General features: G+C 38.9%; 1 protein-coding gene across 1 annotated transcript in view; it reads right to left on the bottom strand.

Moving 5' to 3' along the window:
• Positions 1–4,627: 4,627 nt before the first annotated feature.
• Positions 4,628–18,163, bottom strand: part of ESD (esterase D) — a 26,576-nt gene continuing 13,040 nt past the window's right edge. Inside the window, exons 8-10 of the mRNA XM_040448441.1 lie at positions 16,479–16,577; positions 13,062–13,229; positions 4,628–5,537 (exon numbers count right to left, since the gene is read on the bottom strand). Of these exons, the coding sequence (XP_040304375.1) occupies positions 5,457–5,537; positions 13,062–13,229; positions 16,479–16,577 (348 nt within the window). The 3' untranslated portion in view covers positions 4,628–5,456. The remainder of the gene's footprint in view (positions 5,538–13,061; positions 13,230–16,478; positions 16,578–18,163) is intronic.

Below are 18,163 nucleotides of genomic sequence, written 5' to 3'. Positions count from 1 at the left end.
CGAGCCCTGCGTCAGGCTCTGGGCTGATGGCTCGAGCCTGGAGCCTGTTTCCGATTCTGTGTCTCCCTCTCTCTCTGCCCCTCCCCCGTTCATGCTCTGTCTCTCTCTGTCCCAAAAATAATAAACGTTAAAAAAAATTTTTTTAAAAACATAACAGTACTGAATTATGTGCATTGTTCAGCAGCTTATTTTTATTCGTAAACACTTGGGGCTGTTCTCATATTTTCTCCATGACAAGCAATGTTGCAATGCAGGGCCTGGCCGGGTCTGCTCTTGGTCGTGTCTCCCCACAAAGCTGCTGGGAAGTCATTTTGCAGCACCGTACATGGAAGCGTGCCTGTTTTCCTCACCGACTTGAGACACCACCAACCCCCGAATTGGCCTGCAGCAGGATTTCTTTGGTCCACTGCACTCTTCTGAGTCCAAACCTATTTTCATTATCACTGCTTTCCAACGTGTCTTGACACCAGGTAGAGCAATTTGTTCTTTTTCAAGAAAAAAGCGTATTCTTCCGTATGAATTTTATAATTAGCTTGTCAATTTCCGTAGACAGCATTGAGATTTGGGTTAAGGCAGCATTGCATCTATAGATTACTATGGGGTGTGTTAATACTTTTACAATATTGAGTCTTCTGTTCCATAATATATTGCTCTCCATTTGTTCAAGGTTTACTTTACTAAGGACCTTGTACAACTCTTGCTCGGGTGATTTCTAGGTACTTTCATTCTTCGTTGCTGCTCTGAATGGGATCATTTTCCTTTTATACTCTTTTGTTAGATTATTGGGGCGACTGGGTGGCTCAGTCGGTTAAGCATCTGACTTCAGCTCAGGTCATGATCTAGAGGTTTGTGAGTTCGAGCCCCCCTGTCGGGCTCTGTACTGACAGCTTGGAGCCTGGATCCTGTTTCAGATTCTGTGTCTCCCTCTCTCTCTGCCCCTCCCCTGCTCATGCTCTGTCTCTCTCTGTCTCTCAATAATAAACGTTAAAAAAAAAACCATTAAACTTTTTTGTTAGATTATTTATAAGCTGATAGGAAAATTATTAATTTTGAGATGTTGATCTTCATTTGAATACTTTGCCCCCCATCTTGAACACAGCCGCTGCTTCTGTCCTCAGGTCACCGGTGCTCCTGTGGCCACTGCTGCTCCTTGATTTGCTCCATCACTTCTGCTCTCCTCACCAGGAAGCACCGCCAATCGTATGTCCTTTCTTCACCCAAACCTGATAAAATGAAAGCTTTAAAACAACAACAACAATAACAACAACAACAACAAAAAAACCCGACACGTGGCAGTTTTGTTTTAATAAAGTGATTTTGGTTCCAGAAGTTTCTTTTTTTTTTTTTTAATGTTTGTTTGTTCGTTTAGAGAATAGGAAGGGGTGGAGAAAGAGGGAGATGGAGAATGTCAAGCAGGCTGCGTGCTGTCAGCACAGAGCCCGACCCAGGGCTCTATCTCACGAACTGTGAGATCATGACTTGATGCAAAATCAAGAGTTTCACTCTCAACCCACTAGGCCACCCAGGCGCTCCGGTTTCAGGAGTTTCATAAACCAGTGTAATCTATGTTGTATACGCTGTGTTCATCCAGTGTGCCCAAATGCAGATCTGCAATTTTTCTGATGAGAATATGCAAAAAGGTTGCTTGGCTAACTTGGAATATGTTTATGAGCTCTTCTATATAAAATTCATGTCTCTTTGTCACAGCTTACAATACATATATATTAAAAATATTTTTAAGGGGCACCTGGGTGGCTCAGTCGGTTAAGCGTCTGACTTCGGCTCAGGTCATGATCTCGCGGTCTGTGAGTTCAAGCCCCGCGTCGGGCTCTGTGCTGACAGCTCAGAGCCTGGAGCCTGTTTCAGATTCTGTGTCTCCCTCTCTTTGACCCTCCCCTGTTCACACTCTGTCTCTCCCTGTCTCAAAAATAAATAAAACGTTAAAAAAAATTAAAAAAAATATTTTTAAGATGTTAGCTTAGAATTTTTCCACTGTAAGATTTCGTGAAATAGTTTTATTTAAACTCCACTTGCATGTTCAAAATCAGAGACATCATGAGCTGATTTTTTGAGGCATCACATATTACATATTACCTTCACTTCTTAGTGGTTTCTAAGTGAGATATAACATTACTTGAATCTGTAACTGATGTGGCCACTGGAAATTTTATCCCCCCAAATAAGTGTCCTTTGTGTAACGTTGGAAGTTTTTCTTCTTCTTGCAGTATATTTATGATCTCGACAGAATAACTACTTAATGCATTTTTTAGTGTAAACTTCACAAAATAACACATATGAAAAAATGTATAAAGCTTTTTTTAAATTTTTTAAATGTTTGTTTACTTATTTATTTATTTATTTTTGAGAGAGAGAGAGAGAGAGAGAGCATGAGTAGGGGGAGGAGCAGAGAGACAGGGAGACATAGAATCCGAAGCAGGAAGCAGGCTCCAGGGTCCGAGCTGTCAGGACAGAGCCCTCCATGTTGCACGCTCATTTTCACTAATGTAGCATATTCCACTTCTGAATATACTCCAATTTTACCCCTTCTGTGTAGGTGGACATTTGGATTGTTTCCAGATCATGGCTATTACGAGCGGTGCTGCTAAGAACATTCTCATACGGGTTTCGCATGCCCTTGCTTCTCTACCTCGGGGGGGGGGGAATCGCTGGGGAGGAACACGCGTGTTCCACTGCGGCCCACGCCCACTGGCGGACTACCAAACAGCCTCGCCAACACTTGGGGTTTCTGCCGTCCTAACCTTAGCCCTGAAGGTGGGTGTGCAGTAGTATTTTATTGTAATTTTTATGTGCATTTTCTTGGTCCTAGGAAGTTAAGCACATTTTCATGGGTTTATTAGGCATACTTACATTCTGTTTTGTGAACTACCCATTCGAATCTTTAGGCCATTTTCCTGTTGGTTTCCATCTTTTTAAAACAAGGAGCTCGTGGGAGCTCTTTAGATATCTGGATACAAATTCTTTATCAGATGTTTTGCAAGCAACTCCACCCTCTTTAGGGCTTGCCTTTTTCTTCTCAAAAGTGGCTTTCATAGTATTGTATTCTTTCCTAAAGGGATCATAGAGGGTTTTATGACATCTGTAACCCAGGAAATGTGTCAATTCTTTTGCCTCCTTTTATACCTGATTCTGTCAGGTGCCTTTTAGAAGCACACAAAACTAGTATTAGGAGGTCATTTTTAGGTTATTTTTTTTTTTTTTTACTATGAAGTCATAGGAGATGGTTCCTTATGTGAGTGACTGAGAATTATTTCCGGTGGGAGAAAATATTTTACATTTAGGCATATATAAGAATTCATCCCTCCCCAGGCCAGTCTTTGCAGCACAGAATAACAAGCTTAAATTTACTGGTGTCCTATAGATCCTTGACAGTCGATTCTGTGTTGTGAAAGAGTTCATTTTTATTACAGTTATCATTGGCTAGATGTCAGCAATTACTTACTGAATATTTAAATGTTTTGCATTTACCTTGTAAAAGGGCAAAGCAACAATTTTCTTATAATGCTGAGCCAACTTGGCAGAGTAAAGCTCCCAGTCATTCAATCAAACACTAATCTAGGTATGCTATTAAGGGATTTTGAAGATATAATGAAAGTCCCTAATCAACTGACTTTAAATAAGGAAGATTATCCTGGATAAAACGGAGGGCGCCACCTTATCAGGACTTAAAAACAAGGCTGAGGCTTGCTCCAGACAAGAAATCCCACCTGTGGGCAACTGCTTCAGCCCACAACTGTGGGGTCCCATCCTGCTCATGAACCTCCCTTCTGGCCTGCCTTATGGATTTTACACCTGCTTAGCCAGCCCTTACAATCACAGAAACCAACTCCTCATCAAAAAAATCTCTTTATATATCTCCTACTAGTTCTGCTTCTGATTAAATTTGCAGCTAATACAGCGATCTTAGAAGTACACAACTGGTTTTCTTTACAAAGGAGTTACCAAAAACATGCACAAATTCCACGAATTAAGTGAACTTATTAGAGGACATGAGACTGTTTAGACTAGAACCATTTTGTGTGTAGCTCACTATGGGGCTCTAACTTGGCTACTGGTATTTCAGTAGCACTAATTTAAGAAATTCTAGTACAATCTAATTCACATTTAAATGCTACTAATTTGATAACTTTAAGAACCTGGTTTAAGAACCTGATGACTTCTTTGTTTACCATATTAACATGCATTCATATCAAGTGTTTAAAATGTATAATCTGTGTGAAACAGGTGAAAGGGATTAAGAGTACACTTATCTTGATGAGCACGGAGTAATATATGGACGTGATGAATCCCTATATTGCACACCTGAAATGAACAAAATGTTAACTACACTGGAATGAAAAAAAAATTAATGTATAATCTTCATGCTTCTCTAATAGAAAAATGTTTTTAAAATAATCTGGGGAGCCCGGGTGGTTCAGTCCATTAAGTATTCAACTTCAGCTCAGGTCATGACCTCAGTTTGTGAGTTTGGGCCCCCTGTCGGGCTCTCTGTTGTCAGCAGGGAGCCCTCTTCGAATCCCCTGTCTCCCTCTGTCTGTATCCTCCCCTGCTTTCTCTCCCCTCAAGATAAACATTAAAAAAATAAAATAAAATAGTCAGACTTCATCTATCATGTTTCAAAATGAGTTTATTCATATTAAGTTCGTAAAAGGTACACAATTTGGTATTTACAAAGAGACTGATTACTTTTCTTGGTGAGCTCACCAAGCTAAATTTCTGCATGTAACTACAGGAAAATATCTGTTTACAGAAACATACGAAGCAACTTTCCTTACATAGAGCTATTTTCAGATTGAGTCTTATTATTTAATTCTCGTCTCTTGAGAAATCCCAGAAACCAATGTCCACAAATCTGTTTGGCTTAATAGATAAGAAAAGAAGTCTCATTGGATTGGGTTTATGAAATCTGGCTTCTAATCTTAGCTGTCCCACAAATAACTGTGTAATGATGGAGAATTTACTTAATCTTTCTGAGCCTCATTCCTTACTCAACAACAAATAGTTACTAAATGCCTCCTAGAAGCCAAGTGGTTGGCAGATACTAGAGACAGAACAATAAACACAATGAAGACAGTCCATGCCTTCACAGACTTAAAGTCTGGAAAAGTGAGGGGTTTAGGCTAAATTACCTCTTAAACCAATTCCTGAGTGAACATTCTATGATTTAAATGCGATTATATTCATATTCTGTGGCCTGAGGTTAATACAATGATTTCCAAATGACCTTGAGAAAGCTGTAATGTATTAAATATTTCCCAACATTGGCAAAATAACTTGTAAATCAAAAGCAGGTTTTATATATTCATTCAGAAAGTGATTCAACTATGGAATGGTGCATTTTTAGCACTACGAAATCCAATGCATTGAAATCATTTTTCCCAGCAATTCTGTTTATTACAATTTTATAATCCTGAACAAATTTTCTTATCTGAGGTTTTTCATGCATTCAGGTATTTTGCATGATGTCTGATGTGATCAGTAATAAAGGTTGCAATGAAGTAGTAGCTATGATCATAACCCTAGAAGACAAAAGAGAGGAACATAATGTACTTTCCATTCAGAAACATCAAAGACAATAAACATATCTCTCATGTCATTTAATTATCTGCAAACAGTGAAAAAATTACAGTATAAGGAAGGCTTATAATCAAAATCAAGCTTAGGGGTGCCTGCATGCCTCAGTCAGTTAAGCGTCCGACTCCTGATTTTGGCTCAGGTCATGATCTCATGGTTGTGAGATTGAGCCCTGTGTTGGGGCTCCCCACTGTCATGGAGTCTGCTTACGATTCTCTTTCCTTCTGTCCCTCTCCCCAGCTCATTCTCTTACTCAAAAATAAATACATAAACGAACAAATAAAGTCAAGCATATACTTGTACTTCAACATTTTCTCTGAACATTATAAGAACAGCAAAAATATGAAGAAAAATAAACATTCTCCATAGCTTAGTTTCTAGATGCTGCCATTACTATGCAAAGAGAGGAAATGACACATTAATTAAATGTACAGGATATACAAGTGGTCCTATCAACAAGGGCTAAAAGAATCAGAATTTAAAGAAGTCAGAAACACTGGCAAGAAGTTTTGACTTACAGAAGAAACACATTAACATCGATAAGACAGAAAGTATTAAAATGCAAAATAAGCACACATAAACAATATAGAGAAAGAACAAAAAACATCCAATGGTCAAATGTTGTCTGGGAAGTTAAACACTGCCATCATAAAGTTTTGTTACAAATTCTACTTTCTACTCAATAAAAGTCTATCACATCATCATTTGAGGAAAAAGGAAAAATTCATTAAAAACAGACATCCCTTAGCAATAAACCACACTGGGGAAAAAAGTCAGTAAACTGTTTAGAAAACAATCATGAAACAGAAAGAAAATGTAATTTTCTGCCAAGCAGTTGAGTTGAAACGGATCTCAAACTATCTGGTCAATTAAATCCACTGACAAAGGGGCACGTGGGTGGCTTAGTTCTCTAGGCATCTGACTTCGGCTCAGGTCATGATCTCATGGTTCATAAATTCGAGCCCCAAGTAGGGCTCTTTGCTGTTCGTGCGGAGCCTGCTTCGGGTCCTCTGTCCCACCCCCTCTCTCTGCCCCTGCCCTGCTCTCTCTCTCACAAAAATAAACAAAAAAACTTAAAAATACCCCCACTGAAACAGGTCAATGGAGAGGCAATGCCCCCAGGGGCATCTTGAATACAACAAGAGGCTTTCTAAAGGAAAAAGAAACAAAATTAAGCTGGGAAGAACTAAGGGGGTTAAACAGCAGGTAATCTGGGGGCAGCCTCCCTTCCAAAACACAATGAACACGCAAGGTGAATACACCGAAAGGACATAAAAGTCTTAAGATTTTTAAGTTTTTACCTTAATCTTGTGAATGGTCTCTGATGGGAGAAAATGGGAATTTTCCTAAGCACTTAAGAACCAAAAAGAGCCCTAATAAAAATATCACCTGGGTTTCAAGGGACAAGGCAAATCCCTAAGGTTTTAGCGAATCAGTCAACGTTCTCCATCTCTTACTTCCAGGAGTATGTGGGGTACGTATCTCAGAACGGCAGTTAATAAAGAGTTCTAGTTTAAAGTCATCAAAGCAACTCAAAAGCACTGTCTTCTATTTACTGTGGCCGAACCATAGAAGTGAGTCTGACAGGAACGTTGTCAAAATTAAGACTGACCTTTGGAATTATTTGGCTTCACATTTCTCAACGATTAGACGAGGCCCAGTTAATTCAATTTGGAGCTAAAGAACAATTTCTTATGTAGAGAAAGAAACGTGAAGAAAAGCATTTTCCATTCATGGAATTCTTGAGTTGTTACCAGGTTAACCAGGCCCATGATTTGCAATCCACAAACCCTAGGGAATACAGTCCCAAGTAGTAGCTGCTGGTTTTTAACAGATGAAATGATGTATCTGATGTTCAATAGGGACCGATGCAAGGAAACGGATGCCCCAAGCACTTGAGGAGCAAAGTCCCTACGGTGACTGCGTATGCTGTATTTTTATGCAGTTTCACAGATGTTTAATGCCTTGCAGTTTCAAGCACATAGTGGGTAGTCACTATTACCACTGCTATTATTATTTATTATATTATTCTTATGACTATATTAGAGAAGTCCCAGGGTAAAACAAAGTTACAGTTTTGAGCTCTCAGGGGTGTACTGCAAAAACACAGTACGTTTTATCTAAAATACCAAACCGATGCCCTTGACTTCCATAATGATATTTTCACAGAAGATCCACCTTTACGAGAAAACACAAAATGCCTACTGTGACACTCCTGCCTTTGCAGGAGAACGCATTTGAACTACTGGCATTCTGGTACACAGAAGATCCTTATATAACCTCAGCCAATTGTGTCATCCCTGACCAGTCATGATCTATTTATCAATATGATTAAATGGGGGTGGGTCCTTTCATCAAATTCTCTGAATCGGTTTGGTTTGTTAGGCAGCTTGCACAATTATATATATCCGGCGACACTTGAAAGAGCCTAGGTTTCCTCTACTACCTCCCACTCTACATGGAAAAATCATCAGTAGCAAGACTCTCTCAGAGTATAAAAATAAATGAACACATTTCTTTCATTCTTCACTCGGCTCTCAAAAAAGCAGCAATGCTCCAGCAGCTATGATGAACATTTGTCCTAAAGGGCAGTGCTTTCCTACATATTTTCCAGACCCAATTAGAAAGGCGCACATATGAATTCCTGGGTTATTAAATCTCTTCAGAATACAAAGAAGACTGTGGAAAAGGTGTTCACTTGTTTACTTAATAAACAATTCCTGAGAGTCTGTGCTGGGTAATCGTGCTGAGTATGAGGATACAGGGACGCCTGAGAGATCCCTGCACTTCTGGAATTCTGTGCCATGTTCTTACTGTTCTCTGACAGGCAGTGCAGAGGCCAAAACCATCTATGAATCTTCAGAAAGGGCCTTGAAGAGGTAGTATACAGCCTTGCTTCGATGTTGTTTCTGGAAGTTTCCATTAGGTCACTGAAATTTTTCCCTCACAGTGTAACTTTAAAACTGAAAATTAGACAAATGAGGCTTCAGAGTAAAATCTGATCTTTGTATACTATCAGGACTCTGCTATCTAGTGCTTTTTCAACTTAGATTCACTGAAGCCAAAAACAGAAAAGGAAAAATTCTATGAGGTGACAATCATACAAATGCCTCTATGCACCACACTTAGCTCTCAACTTTTTTCTGACAGTAGAGAGTATGTACAAAAAGACCCTGAGAGGGGTGCCTGGGTGGCTCAGTAGGTTAAGCGTCCGACTTCGGCTCAGGTCATGATCTCATGGTCCGTGAGTTCGAGCCCCGCGTCGGGCTCTGTGCTGACAGCTCAGAGCCTGGAGCCTGTTTCGGATTCTGTGTCTCCCTCTCTCTCTGCCCCTCCCCTATTCACACTCTGTCTCTCTCTGTCTCAAAAATAAATAAACGTTAAAAAAAATAATAATAATAAATAAATAAAAGACCCTGAGATTTTTTTTTTTTCAACATTTATTTATTTTTGGGACAGAGAGAGACAGAGCATGAATGGGGGAGGGGCAGAGAGAGAGAGGGAGACACAGAATCCGAAACAGGCTCCAGGCTCTGAGCCATCAGCCCAGAGCCTGACGCGGGGCTCGAACTCACGGACCGCGAGATCGTGACCTGGCTAAAGTCGGACGCTTAACCGACTGCGCCACCCAGGCGCCCCAAGACCCTGAGATTTAACACCAAAAAGAAGTAAATAAATGAAGTTGGGTAAAGCATGTACATGATTGTAATAATTTTCTGCCTTTCTCCTCAGTTCACATACTTCTATATAGACCCCATTTTTTTCAGCTTACTTAATTCTTCACCACTCCCATTTCATAAAGAAATACAGTTATACTGTACTTATAAGCAAATGATAAAGCAGGTAAAAGTCTCGGACCTAAGGTCATCTGAAGTCAGTGGAAGCCGGCCTGAAAACCTGAAAGCAACTTCGCCGAAGCTATGCCCAGTCATGTCTACTCAGTCGCTCATTCAATTATAACAAGCCTAAACAAACCTTCAGACTGTGGCCCTTGCCAGAAGGAAACTGAATGAAAAACTGCCCGAGCTAAAGACTGTGACTGGTTATTTCAATACTTTCTCGCTTTCTTTTGTTTTCAGAATTCAAGAACGTTTTGTCTTGACTCCTCATTAAATACACCCATCTATGTTTTTTTACTTGTTTAGGCTATGAGCATTTCAGAAATAAAAAGTTTCTTTATTTTTTTCCCCCTCTAAGAATTTCATCAGTGTTTTACTTCTATGCTGTTTTTATAACACGCTCTATAGAGATTTTTCAGTCTCTGTTGGCAGGCTGAAACTTTGTTGGTGGTGGTAACAACACAATTTCCTGGCACAGCCTCGCAGGGGCAAGAAGAGGCATCCAACATTGTGAGTGCCAAGAAATCATCTGGAAAGAAACGGTTTGTTACGTTACTTATAGCTATGGTTAATACAGTTAAACGCATTACTTTACAATCAAATCAGTATTTGGATTTCTCAAAGTTGGTTATTGATCTAAAACAGGCAATTTAAGTGATTAAATGTTTAAGTATTTTAACTAATCTAAGTAAACCCTATTACTTAAAGAGGGACACTCAGAGAAAAAAAGGTATATCTAATATATTGGTTTTTGACATATTTTTCCTCATGTGTGTGTGTATGTGTGTGTGTGTGTGTGTGTGTATATATATATATATATATAAAATATGTTACACAGTATATTTATATAAATTGTTCACACGTTCAAAATATTAGGGAAATTAAAAAAAAAACAGGAAGATTGTTCAGATCTGTTGCATAAGTTAGACGGAGAGGAGGCTGTGCATAAGTTCTCGTATTAACTAATTCCATCCCTCTGTTCCTCAGAAGCACTGCTTTACCGTGCTTGGGATTGCTTAGACGGATGACAGGAGGTCAAGTATTTTCATTTCAAGTGACCTTGCTTCCAATCCTGGTTCTACTGTGAACTAGTTGTGAGACCTTAGATACGCAGGTTACTTTTCTGAGCCCATAAAGTAGATGGACAGGAGCCATATTAGAAAACCCACAGCAAACATCACACTAAACGGGGAAATACTGAAAGCTTTTCCTCTAAGATCAGGAACAAGACAAGGTACCTACCTCTGCCACTTCTATTCAACATAGTACTGAAGTCCTAGCTAGAGCAATTAGGCAAGAAACAGATATAAAAGGCATACAGATTGGAAAGAAAGACGTAAAATTATCTCTGTTCATAGATATGCTCTTCTCTGTACAAAACCCTAAAGCCTCCACAGTAGCAGGATACAAAAGCAACACACAAAAATCAGCTGCATTTCTCTATACTAGCAGTGAACAGTCTAGGAAGGAAATAATGCAAATGGCTGTATGATTCCACTTAGAGGAGGTACTGAGTAGTCAGATTTACAGAGAAAGGGGAATTATGGTTGCCAAGGGTTGGGTGCAGGGAGGAACGAAGACGTGGTGTTTAACGGGCATAAAGTTTCAATTTTACAAGATAAAAGGGTTATGAAGACGGATAGTGGTGATGGCTGAGCAACATTATGAATACATTCATTAGCAAAGACATGTACATTTGAAAATACTTACGATGGCAAATTTTATGTATGGTATTCTGCCACAACAAAAAAGTTGAAAAAAATGAAAGAGCAAACAAACAAAAAAACCGATGGGAGAGGACAAGAATGGTTTCTCATGTGGTCACATAAAAATAAAATGACCTAATGCTGTGAAAACATTTGGTAAACTGCAATGTGCCACATTATACATTGATCTAGATGTATCTGGACATTTATCATCGTAATTACACGTTTTAGATCAATGTGTCTGACACAGTACCCTTGAACATGAATAAAAATGTTTTTAAAATCACAATCATTTCGGGGCACCTGGGTGGTTCAGTTGGTTGAGATCTGACTCTTGATTTTGGCTCAGGCCATGATCTCAGGGTCATAAGATGGAGCCCCACATTGGGCTCTGCACTGAGTGTGGGGCCTGCTTAAGATTCACTCTCTCTTTCTGCCCCTCCCCCACGCATGTACGCACTCTCTCTCTCAAGAAAAATAAAACTTAAAAAAAAAATCACAATCACTGGGAATGCAAGCTGGTGCAGCCACTCTGGAAAACAGTATGGAGGTTCCTCAAAAAACTAAAAATAGAACTACCCTACGACCCAGCAATTGCACTACTAGGCATTTCTCCACGGGATACAGGTGTGCTGTTTCGAAGGGATACATGCACCCCCATGTTTATAGCAGCACTATCCACAATAGCCAAAGTATGGAAAGAGCCCAAACGTCCATCGAGGGATGAATGGATAAAGAAGATATACAATGGAGTATTACTCGGCAATCAAAACGAATGACATCTTGCCATTTGCAACTACGTGGCTAGAACTGGAAGGTATTATGCTAAGTGATATTAGTCAATCAGAGAAAGACAAAAATCGTATGACTTCACTCACAGGAGGACTTTAAGAGACAAATCAGATGAACATAAGGGAAGGGAAACAAAAATAATATAAAAACAGGGAGGGGGACAAAACGGAACAGACTCACAAATATGGAGAACAAACAGAGGGTTACTGGAGGGGTTGTGGGAGGGGGATGGGCTAAATGGGTGAGGGGTACTGAGGAATCTACTCCTGAAATCACTGTTGCACTCTATGCTAACTAACTTGGATGTAAATTTAAAAAAAGAAAAAATAAAATCACAATCCCTTGTAATTCACAGTGTTCACTTTTCATCCTGAAATATTTCGTTTATATATTCCTAAGCTTATAAATAAGTAATTTTTTAGAAATAAAAACAGAATTCCTTTCATTATAACTGTATCAGCATAGAGTTAGGCGAGCAGTGGATAACCAAAAGTCATTTAGTCAAGGAAAACTTGCCAAGCAGCACCTAACTCAAAGTGTATAAAGTGCGGATGTGTGTGAGACCAACGGTTGACAGCCTCTGAGCTTAAGGTGTACACAAAGTGAAGAGTAATTAAGCTTATTCTTGTTATTTCCTGTGAGAACAGCCACATGTGTGTAAAGAGAGACATATTCAGTAATTTTGTTATTCACTGGTTCTACGGCCATACAGAAAATTATAAGCACTTTTCACTGCCAAAGCTTTCTTTTGTTCTATGGAATTTGGTCTTAGATATCATTAATTTAATCAGAAGGCTTTCACATTAAGTATCTTATTATAATTTTAAAAATATCTTACTAGAGGTAGTTTTCCAAATTCCAAATATAAAGTATTATGGAATCTTGCCTTTTTTAAAAAGTTTTTTTGAAAGAGAGAGAGAGAGAGAGAGAGAGAGCGAGCATGTGAGTGGGGGGAGGGGCAGAGGGAGAGGAAGAGAATCTTAAGCAGGTCCCACGCCCAATCTCATGAACAACCATGAGATCATGACCTAAGCCAAAATCAAGAGTTGGATGCGTAACTTAGCCCCCCAGGAACCCCTGGATTTGCTTTTTTATAGTTACTTGGAACAAGTTGAGGTTTCCTGGGACTCACCTCTTGTAATCTAAAAACAACAGGGACTTTCTTTTCTGTACAGGCAGCAATGAAGTTATCAGGTAGTAACTGTCCATCTGAAAGGAACTGGTCATCTTTTCCTTGATCGATTAGGATGTCCAGCTGAGAACCTGGGTAGGACTTCACAAGAAATGTAGCATCGTAAGCCTAGAAAAAGAAAAACACTGAAAAATAAATTTGAAAGTACCCAGAAAGATATTCTTCAGAAGAGACCACAGTAGAACCAAATAGAAATTTAAAGTCATTTAAGCTCGAAGGCCTTTTAAATCAGAAAACACTTTTTACATTGGTTTGCCTGGTTTTTATTCACAAGATCTTCAGAATTCTATGTCCCAATTATAGCCTCTTTTCTACTTCCACGCAGTCCTGAGCCAGTGGCAAGAGTTCTGAACCTCAGCATTTTTCATAGAATATAGCCTTTTCCCTTCTAAACCTTTGAGGTTTTTAATCATCTCTTAACTCCAAAAAAAACAAAAAACAAAAAACAAAAACAAAAAACCCCACATCATATCTTTTCCTTTATGAATCCCACCACAAATTGACTCTTTCTTCTAACTCCCTTGTATCTTTTTCTATTTCCAGATATTCTTTGTTTCAAATAAACAGTCTGCTTTGTTGTCTTCTCTTTTTGGCTTGAGTACATTCAGCTTCCTCTTTTATGGTGTCGAATAGCACCAAATATCTGCTATCACCATGAACTTTCAGGAAGATTTAATGTAAATAATCTGAATCATATAAACAACTCCTCAAATTTATGATCTCAGGAACTGCCACTAGTTAGAATTTTATATTTTATTATCCACTTTTAAGTATTCTTGATTATTCATATATATTCACTAGCCACAACTTCCATGCACCAATCAAGACAAACAAACCCCCCAAGATTTCCCCTTCTAAAGTATCATGCTTTATTAAGACTTGCTTTCTTTACAAATGGTGCTGGGAGAACTGGACAGCAACATGCAGAAGGTTGAAACTAGACCACTTTCTCACACCATTCACAAAAATAAACTCAAAATGGATAAAGGACCTGAATGTGAGACAGGAAACCATCAAAACCCTAGAGGAGAAAGCAGGAAAAGACCTCTCTGACCTCAGCCGTAGCAATCTCTTACTCGACACATCCCCAAAGGCAAGGGAATTAAAAGCAAAAGTGAATTACTGGGACCTTATGAAGATAAAAAGCTTCTGCACAGCAAAGGAAACAACCAACAAAACGAAAAGGCAACCAACGGAATGGGAAAAGATATTTGCAAATGACATATCGGACAAAGGGCTAGTCTCCAAAATCTATAAAGAGCTCACCAAACTCCACACCCGAAAAGCAAATAACCCAGTGAAGAAATGGGCAGAAAACATGAATAGACACTTCTCTAAAGAAGATATCCGGATGGCCAACAGGCACATGAAAAGATGTTCAGCGTCGCTCCTTATCAGGGAAATACAAATCAAAACCACACTCAGGTATCACCTCACGCCAGTCAGAGTGGCCAAAATGAACAAATCAGGAGACTCTAGATGCTGGAGAGGATGTGGAGAAACGGGAACCCTCTTGCACTGTTGGTGGGAATGCAAATTGGTGCAGCCACTCTGGAAAGCAGTGTGGAGGTTCCTCAGAAAATTAAAAATAGACCTACCCTATGACCCAGCAATAGCACTGCTAGGAATTTATCCAAGGGATACAGGAGTACTGATGCATAGGGGCACTTGTACCCCAATGTTCATAGCAGCACTCTCAACAATAGCCAAATTATGGAAAGAGCCTAAATGTCCATCAACTGATGAATGGATAAAGAAATTGTGGTTTATATACACTATGGAATACTACGTGGCAATGAGAAAAAATGAAATATGGCCTTTTGTAGCAACGTGGATGGAACTGGAGAGTGTGATGCTAAGTGAAATAAGCCATACAGAGAAAGACAGATACCATATGGTTTCACTCTTACGTGGATCCTGAGAAACTGAACAGGAACCCATGGGGGAGGGGAAGGAAAAAAAAAAAAAAAAAGAGGTTAGAGTGGGAGAGAGCCAAAGCATAAGAGACTGTTGAGAACTGAGAGCAAACTGAGGGTTGATGGGGGGTGGGAGGGAGGAGAGGGTGGGTGATGGGTATTGAGGAGGGCACCTTTTGGGATGAGCACTGGGTGTTGTATGGAAACCAATTTGACAATAAATTTCATATATAAATAAAAAAAAAAAAAGACTTGCTTTCTTTAATCTTAAAGGAGAGAGTGGAAGGGGATCTATAAAGTCCAACTAGTTCTAAATTCTGTGATTTCATAGTCCTTAGGAGAAGGAGAAAAATTATAGATAGTCCAGGAGAAAAATTATAGATTCCTTTATCGGTTACCTGTGCCTTTACCTCTCCCTTCCTTTCTCTCAACCAGCTGGTCTTTTGCTCAATGCTTCTGAGACCCTAAGCCCCGTGTTGATGGGAAAGGTGACCGCTTTTGTGACCTAAGGTCTCAGAACTCCACACAGACTCTGCACAGTGGCAAGGACTGCTAACACTGATGTATGTGCACTGTCAGCTCTCAAACTGCCTAATAGTAATCACATTCTGCATTCTTCCACTGTAACAAAAATCTAAGCCTAAGCAAAACACGATTCTAATTTAGTGACTACAGGATTAAACCTCTGCTTTGTTAGAATTTCAACGACCAATCTTAAATAAAATTGAGATGCACGGGTGAATGACCTGGAACACACAACAGTAAGACAAAAAAGTTTTTCTCTTCCCCCCCACTCAAGTATTTCCTACTTGTTCACATGCATATGATGATGAGTACATTTGCAAAATATTCAGACTCTTGGTGAAGTTTGCAAATAGTCTATTTCTGCACAAAAGTCAAATGAGTCTCAAGAGAAAGAGCCATTTTTAATTTTCATTTTGAAGCATCTGCTCCCATGCTTCAAAAAGCAATCTTGCTATTGGGAATGCTCACATAGATGTACATTACACAATATCTATTTTTAAAGACTTTTAAGTCTGGAATTGACTATCTCAATCTGAGAGATGCTGGATTTTGAAACAGACACATGACACAATTAAAAGGCCGGGACTCATGGTTCCTGTTGTACAAATGAGCACACGGTTAAGAGGCAAATCTAAATTTAGAGATAAAATGTGGTATTTTTTGGTAATGTTACTTAAGAAATAAACATATAAATTAATCATTAGCAGAAAAAACATGTAGTCTCAGACTGTCTGCCACAATTCAATACAATGAGGAAAAGGGCTTTTTTTGTTATTATTACATGTATTTCCTTTTGTTAATTATTTTTAGCTCTGCGTCTCTGAGTGAGCTAGGATTATAATGTCTGCGATATGCAGCGTCTTCACAAATTTGAAAACTTAAAAATGAACATTAAGACAGCCTTCCCAGTACCTACCTTCCATTTATTTTGATCTGTTCCCAAATATCCACTGAAGGCTTTTTTGCCCCAAGGACAGAGCACTGGGTTGCAAATTGGAGCAAATGCTGACACAGACTTCAGAAACAAAGGAAATTTAAAAACAAGTCATATTTTGCAAAATCAAACAGGAACACATATTTGCAACTTGCTTAAAAACTCAAAAGTTTATTTGCAACTTGCTTATAAACTCCGACTTGCCATGAAAACTACTTGTGAACAATTCTCTGTGAGTTATCATATGTGCTGGGACGGCAGGCCTCTCCATGATACATCTCTCATGTGTTCAAGTAAGAGAGCTAATTAACCATAGGTGCCAACATAGTGGAAAGCAAAACAGGACATTTCATTAAATAAGGCACAAATGCAAGTTTACGTTCAGACTTTCTACTCCTTTTTTCCACTTAAAATTAATTCGTAGTGATATAAAACAGTTCGTACCTACTTTTGTGAGGTTATTAAATCTGAGACACATTCTTTCTCTTTAAACAGGACCAAGAAAGAGCACTGAACAATGCCCTTAAATGTGGCAGAATTTTAATACAACACAATTTTGGGTTCTAAGCAGTGTTGTTTTTCTTTTTTTTTTTTTTTTTGAAAGTTTATTTTTTATTTGGGGAGAGGGGGAGGGAGAGGGAGAGAGAGAGAGTGAGAGAGTGAGAGCACATGAGTATGTGAGCCAGGGTGGGGAGAGAGAATCCCAAGCCATCTCCTGTCAGCTTGGAGCCCTACACACAGGGCTTGATCTCACGAACTATGAGACGCTTAACCGACTGCGCCCCCAGGCACCCCCATGCAATGTTGTTTTTCACTGGGTAAGTGGCACAAATGGAATCGCTCAGTTTCAGAGCACTTATCACTGTGTAGGTTTATCAAAGTCTAATGCTTTTTTTAAAGGACAAAAAAAACAACTGAATTTGATTTTCTTCCTCAAACGTAATAAACAGATTGTCTTACGTACAAAAATATAAGACCATTTTATTTATTTATTTATTAATTAAAAACCCACTGCCAGGACTTGAATTAATTCAACTTTATATAGCAAAGCCCATTAAAAGAAAAATATTTGATGCCGCAATAAGAAGCTGGCATAAGAAATATTTTCACTTCTCAGTGGCACACCCGAAATGACTAAGAAGTTCCTTCTGGGGGAAGGAAATGGATTAAACAAATCTTGAGGTATCCGACAGCCCTGTGATTTTAAAGACAGAGCAGTCCTGAGATTATCCCTGTTTAAACATTCTCTTTTTCAACACGATGGTATGCTGCTCTGCCAGTCAGACATTCTACATATGGTGGTCATTCCAACTTGGCTCGTTTAAACAACAAAAAAGTAAAGCTATACAGTTTCAAATAAATGAATGGAAAGATTGAGGATGTTATCTATCAGTTACGATGCAATCCAATTTTCATCCAAGGCACTGAGAAGAGAGAATTCTTCACTTTCACAAATCATGAATATCTTCTTTTTCCCTCAGAACATCGAACTCAATTAACAAATATATTTCCTGGTAAAAATATGATATATACTGCAATAGTAACAAGAATATGACTTAGAGGGGAAACAAAGCCGAGAAAGCTACGGTTTGAATAGAAGCAGTAGAAATTGCTTTATAATTTTTTTTTTTTTTATTTAAAAAAAAAATTTTTTTTTCAACGTTTAT

Source organism: Herpailurus yagouaroundi, unplaced genomic scaffold, assembly GCF_014898765.1.
Source record: "Herpailurus yagouaroundi ecotype Mexico unplaced genomic scaffold, PumYag 197, whole genome shotgun sequence".
Classification (NCBI taxonomy): domain Eukaryota; kingdom Metazoa; phylum Chordata; class Mammalia; order Carnivora; family Felidae; genus Herpailurus; species Herpailurus yagouaroundi.
The sequence above is the reverse complement of the archived record's forward strand: the minus strand, read 5'-3'. Positions and strand labels throughout refer to the sequence as shown.